This window comes from Athene cunicularia, unplaced genomic scaffold, assembly GCF_003259725.1.
Source record: "Athene cunicularia isolate RWA unplaced genomic scaffold, athCun1 SCF_201, whole genome shotgun sequence".
Lineage (NCBI taxonomy): Eukaryota > Metazoa > Chordata > Aves > Strigiformes > Strigidae > Athene > Athene cunicularia.
Genome location: NW_020799269.1, coordinates 2,944 through 8,951, shown reverse-complemented (window position 1 = coordinate 8,951; position 6,008 = coordinate 2,944). Strand labels below are relative to the sequence as shown.

The following is a 6,008-nucleotide window of genomic DNA, read 5'->3' as shown; positions in this document are numbered from 1 at the left end:
ACCCCAAAATTGTTCGGTGGAGAAAGGACTGATGGGAAAGTGACCCGGGCGGACACAGAGGGACGCTGCTGAGGAGGGCGCGTGGTGCCGCCACCTCCGGGGAAGAGCTGAAACGGGGAGACAACGCCTGGATGTGGGAAGCCCCGCGCAGGCCGCAGAGCCTCCGGCACGGGCAGAGCTCGCGGGACACTTCCACAAGCCTTGCAGGGACGGCTGGGCCATCCTCCTCCTCCTCCTCCTCCTCCTCAAGTAACCCCGGGCCGGCTGATCTGGCTCCACCCGCAGCAGACGCCGAGTTCTCCGTGTTCACACACCGGCCCCGCGCTGGCAGCGGGAACGCGGCGCGAGCAATGCGGGACGGCTGCAGAAACGTCCCGTCTTCCCCGTGGCTGGGCTGCATCTGTTTTTTTTCACTAAAAAGGCTGGAAAGAGACGCGCAGCCGAAGGCTGGACGAGCCTGCAGGCCGAGGCCAGAGCCCACGCCGCAGGCAGCGCTCCACGGGGGCCTGCGAGCGTTGCAGCCTCCCCCGAGCCAGACAAACGACTTCTGGCTTTCACAGTCTGCAGTTTTTTTTATTTTTTTGAAGAGAGAAACAGAAGTTTCTCGGGAGGTGCAGCAGAAGCAGGTTCCCCACCCAGGGCTCGACGGCACGGACACAACGGCGTGAAGGGAATAAAGCAGCTCCCAGAGGGGCAGACGTGAGATTTTAACCTGTAAAATCTCCACTCTGAGAAAGTCTGGGGAACAAGCACCACGAGTCAGACATCTGCGGGTTTCCTGGACCAAGCAACTTGGAGATTAAAGTATCTTAAAGCAGTGAATCCCAGAATTTGCTGGAATTTACCCCGGACTTCCCAGCCACCCCCGCCCCGGCCAGCTCCAGGGAAGCAGCTTTTTGCAGGGGACCGCTGGTTTCAAACGGGAGGCAAGAACAGCCAGCACATAAAATAACAGAGGTCCAGGAAGGCCGCGGGGGCTCGTCGGAGGCCGGGGAAGTTCTTACGGCGCCTGGGGTACCCCCGCTGCCGTGCAGCGCTCGCAGCTCGCCTGGCCTCTGGAGCAAAAACGCGTTTCAAACGCTGCCAAGAGAAACTCCGCCGCGCTGCTTTCATCCATCATTTATGTAAAGCTTCGGTTTCCATTATTCAAGAAGCTGCAGGCAGCGCGAGCAGAGGCCTCGGCGCGTCCTGCTCTCCGCCGCCCGGTTGTTTTCCACCGAGCGGCCCGTGGGCAGAGACGCGAAAGATTCATTCATCCGCCAGCAAACGCCACGACCCCGGCTCCCGGCTGGGTTTTCACCCAAGAACTGCGGGGAGCAGGACAGGGCGGTTTTAACTTGAAACCAACCCGGACAACTGCTGCTTCGCACCTCCAAACCCTCCTCCAAATGCGTATCCAAAGGAGCCTTCCCCAAATCCGGCAGACGGGTGGAAGACCACGCAGCCCCCCCCCCCAAAGATTCACAGCCCCGGGCGGAGCTGAGGGAAAGGGGGAACATCTCAGGGGCAAGGCAGGAAAGCCAAGGAACACTCCACCGTTAGGAAAACAGTCACGAGATCTCGAATGTCTAGACGGAGCCGCGGGGAAGGCGGCTTTCCAGGTCTCATCCACACGAGGCACAGGGATGACCCAGAAACGGAGCTGCGTGAGCCCCCGCCGGGACCCAACCTCTGCTACTGTGGTTTTACGAGCCATTTCCGCGCCCGCCGAGCCATCCCCGCTGGAGAGGTGAACCACCTCCCCGGGGGAGTGTTTCAACTTCTTAACTCCTGGAAGAGACGCCGCTTTTCTCCGACTCGGTCAGCACTGCTCATAAAATCTGCGTTTAGCACCAGCTCACCTCCTCCGCCCTCCCCTCCCGCCCAGCGTTCCCACCTCAGCCCGGCCTTTCTCACCAGCTCAGGCTGATGCTCGCGCTAAAAAATCATCAGCCCTTCCAAACCAAGTGGCAAAATAAACCAATTCCCTTTCCAGCTCTTCTCCCCCCAGCCTTGCGTCCCCACCACCCGGGGTGCTGCCCATCCTTCTGCTCCGTCTCCGTGCCAGCAGATGTGCCAAGTGAAGCAGCGGCGTTTGCTCTGGGACAAACCCTGCTCTCCCGCGAGCGCCGGCGCAGCAGCTCAGCCCCAAAGCCAAAGCAACTTTGTGCCGACGGCTTTCTGACACTTAGACCAAACGCCGCAAAGCCCGCGGGAGCTGTTGGGGTTTGGCAGAGCCGAACCGCGCACACGCCCCTTCACCTGTTTCACTGCCGTTTGCTTTGGCATTAACCTGCGTCAGCGCCCAACCCTGGGAACTGGAAGCGTCCCCTTTGCTTCCAGCCCCTCCGGCAGGGAAAGCCCAGCTCTCCACCGTCGCGGAGACGCGGAAAGGCGACGGAAATCCAAAGCAGAGCTCGGCACGGGACGGCAGCCACGGACAAAGCTCGCAGCTGCAGCTCTCGGCCCTACGGCCAGCAGGGTGTGTGCACCAGAGGCTCGTTTTGGCCAGGGCACCGGGACGCCGGAGCTGACGGGATTCACCCCCTCCTGCTCCCAGCTGCCCAGGGCCTTTTCCACCCGCGAATAAACCTCATTGTTGCTAAACCTGAACAAGTCAGGACAAGGAGGAAATCAGGTTTCCAGCAGCGATCGGATGGCTGCAGATTGCAAAACGGAGGCACCGGCCGAGTTGCCCAAACCGTGTGGGAATCGAGCAGCGTAGGGAGGGACTCAGCCCTCCTGACCCAGCTTCCCGCCTTACCTCGGAGGCATCGAGCGCCCTCCCTCCCCCTCGCACCCAGAAACTTCCCCTCTGGAGCCCCGGCACCCCCGAGTGACCCCCTGGGAATCAAAACTTCAATCATTTGCAGCAACTAGCGACAAAAAAAGCTGCGGTAAAGGAGGAGCCACGAGGTGAGAACCAACCGCCCGAGCACGGCCCCGGGGCCATCCCTTCCCAGGCAGGCTGAGCCCCGGAGAGCCCTGGCTTTACCTCCTCCTCGCTCTCAACTTTGGGATTGCTGGCTGTGCGCTTCAGATTGCTGCTCAGGCTGATGGTAACGGTGGCGTCCGACTTGGACCTCTGGTGAGTCCTTTTGGAAGGAGACAGCCCCGTATCGGGCGCCGGGCTCAGCGACGGCAGCTCCCTCTTCTTGTAAGCTGGTTTCAACTCGTCCGAGAGGATGAGTTTCCGCAGCTTGGTCCCGCGGGAGTGTCGCTGAGTGGAGATGTGCATGTCCGAGGAGTAGGCGCCCAGCAGCAGGGCGCACTGCAGGGAGAAGTTGATGCTCTGCCGGCAGCGGTGCACGATGTAGGGCTTGATGGCATCCCCCACGTCCTCGTCCATGTGAATGTACATGTTCAGCAGCTGAGGCAGGTAGAAGTCCACTTCTTCGTTCCTAAAGCAGAACAACCTATTCCCAATGTAAGCCTGCACACCAGGTTCCTTTGAATTGTACAAGTATGAAATGGCCATGGAGATATCAAAGAGTTTGGATTCAAAGAGCCGGAGGAGCCAGGACTGCTTAGCAGAGTTATTCTTCTGCCGCTTCCGGGCGGTTTTCACCGTGTTGGCCGTGGTCTCGTCCTCCTCCTGGATCTTAGAGGCCGTGCCAGGCGGATCGTCCAAGCACTTGATTTCACAGCCCTCCCCAACGTCCCCGTTGGCCAAATCCACCGCGGTCCGTGGGGCTCGCTCGGCCTCGCCGCCATCGGCCGGTTTCAGTAAGCTGTCAGAGGAGACGCCGTGCATCAACTTGACCTTCTCCAGGACCTCTTCGCAGGCTTTCTTCGCCACCTCGGGATCGATGACCGCCAGCTCCCCAACGCCTTCCGTGATGACGCTGAGCGACGTCCCGCCATTCCCCTGCGGTGCCGAGCCGGGCGCCTGCTCCAAGCCTGTCCCTCGGGCTGGGTCTCCAACAGAGTCTCCCATAGCAGTGGCGGGTCTGCACACCTCAAAGCTGAAAAAAAAAAAAAAAAAAAAAAAAAAAAAAAAAGAGTCAGGGACACAACCTGAGGAGGAGACCTGCTGCCAGCCCGGAGGTGGGAACAGAGGAACCCATGCTGGGACACAGCTCAAGGGACACCGAGCGCCAAGGGCAGGGTTGGTGCAAACCTGTTCAAAAAGCTTTTCTCTGGAGGGGGAAGGCGTCCCAAGGCAACTCACGCAACATGAGCCAGGCCGGCGCAACGCCCGGCCGGTCCCACTGGGTTTTAAAGGTCTTCTCGGTGCCCCTTCCACCCAAGACTTGGGAGCTGTGAGCATCTATCAGCCCTTACACAAAATTTCCCCGTTACCATGACGATAAATAAAACTGAGCAAGCCAAAAAGAGAGAGAGAGAGGGGGGGGAAAAAAAAAAACCAAAAAAACCGAAACAGGTTGCTTTACAGTCTCTCCACCCCAACGGCGTTCTGCAACGCTTGGGCTTTGAGGGCCACAGGCTGGGCGGACCCAGCGGCCCTGCTCCTTGCGGAGATGATGAAGTTTATCTCGCGCTCAGCTTTGGCTCACTCAACCTCCCTTCGGGACGAAATCCTCCGCCGGTGCCGGGCGACGGGCGAGCAGAGAGCCGGAGCAGGAACCAAGTTTGTTGCAAGAAAGTCCCCGTTTTCAAAGTCCAGACACTACCGCCCCGATTCCGTCCCCTCACCGATGATCGGCACTTAACGACAGCTTAAAAATAAGATAAACGAGGGATTGAACGCGCTTCCCGCTTCCCCATCGCGATAAAAAGAGCAGCGGTGCCTCTCTATAGATAACCAGCAAGAATAAAGAAGGCCAGTGCCAAGTGAAATCGTCCTCTAAAAATAAAATAAGGCACTCTATTCAATCTAACATCATTACTGCGGCTCTGCCTGCTTCCCTTTATTGCTCACACGCTACAAGAAGACAGCTCGTGATCAGCAGAAGGGCACAATGCCTTTTACAAATGTTAAGCACTGCAAGCAGATTGCCAATTCCCTCCTGCTTTTCACGTCCAGCACGGTGGAAAAAAATCACTGTCTTTGGAAAAGCAGTTCACTGAACCCTTTTCTGCCCGTCAGTTCCCCCAACGACCCCCGGCCCCTGGTTTGCCCGCAGAGGCTGCGCTGGCGGGTTCTTACGACGAGATATTTCCCCGTTTTTAACGACCTTGATTTCTGTTTATTTTTACAGGCGGTCGCGGCTCCCGACGCGGGAGAAAGGGGCGAGGGAAACCCACGGCGCTTCTAAAAATTCCAAGCGAGGAGAAACGAGGTCAGTGTGTCCAGATGCGAGTGCCGCTTCCCAGAGACCGGTTTTCCTCCTCTTGTTTTCAAAGCACTTAAGCTCTAAGTACGAGGTGAAAAAAGCCCGAGCAAAGTTCAGCAGTCTGAGCCGCTGTGAATAGCATCTTTCACCCCGTCCGCACGGCAGCAACACACAACGTTGGCCTCTGTGCCTGCCATTCCCTTCGCTCCAAATCCCGCGTGCCTCAAATAGTTGTGGTCATTAGATCCTAAAGACCCTGCGAGCCGAAGGAAGTTCTTTTTCCTTCTTGGTGAGCCCAGCCTTGCCCCACAAAAATCCAGACGATCTAATTTTTAAATTAACACCACGCCGGCAAGGGGGAGATCCTCCGGCGTAACTCGGAGCGCGGGGGGATCTGAAGAGGCACGGAGAGGGGCCAGGTCCGAGGCAGAGTCGCAGAGAGCTCTGCTCGTGCCAACGTTCGCAACAGGACAACTGGGATGACAAACGGATGAAAAATTTGTAAAAAATTTACCGGTGGCATCCGCCGGAGCCCCAGAGGCGGCTCCGCAGCCACACGCTGGGCGCAGAAGCGCCTGCGATCGCCTGGTTGCCCTCAGAGGGCTCTTCCAAGCCCCGACTGGTTTATCCGCCGCAGGGAAACGCTCCCGACGTCCCCCTGGCTGGGCTGCAGAGCCCGCGGGGTCACCACAGACCTCCCTCGCCGACAGCACGGGGCGCGCAGGTGAAGCCGGGCGCAGCGCGATGGCGCGCGCCGCAGTTCCGGGCGTTACGTTAAACCTCCTCCACGTC

General features: G+C 58.8%; 1 protein-coding gene across 3 annotated transcripts in view; it reads right to left on the bottom strand.

Annotated features, from left to right (window-relative positions):
* Positions 1–2,827: 2,827 nt before the first annotated feature.
* Positions 2,828–6,008, bottom strand: part of LOC113490687 (phosphatidylinositol 4-kinase beta-like) — a 3,785-nt gene continuing 604 nt past the window's right edge. The window contains exons 1-2 of one of the 3 annotated variants that reach the window (XM_026867251.1): positions 5,731–5,870; positions 2,828–3,944 (exon numbers count right to left, since the gene is read on the bottom strand). In XM_026867251.1, coding sequence (XP_026723052.1) covers positions 2,843–3,916 — 1,074 coding nt within the window. In that variant the 5' untranslated portion in view covers positions 3,917–3,944; positions 5,731–5,870 and the 3' untranslated portion in view covers positions 2,828–2,842. Of the gene's footprint in view, positions 3,945–5,117; positions 5,616–5,730; positions 5,871–6,008 lie in introns of those variants that run through there. The other 2 variants (XM_026867252.1, XM_026867250.1) reach the window with 2 other exon arrangements.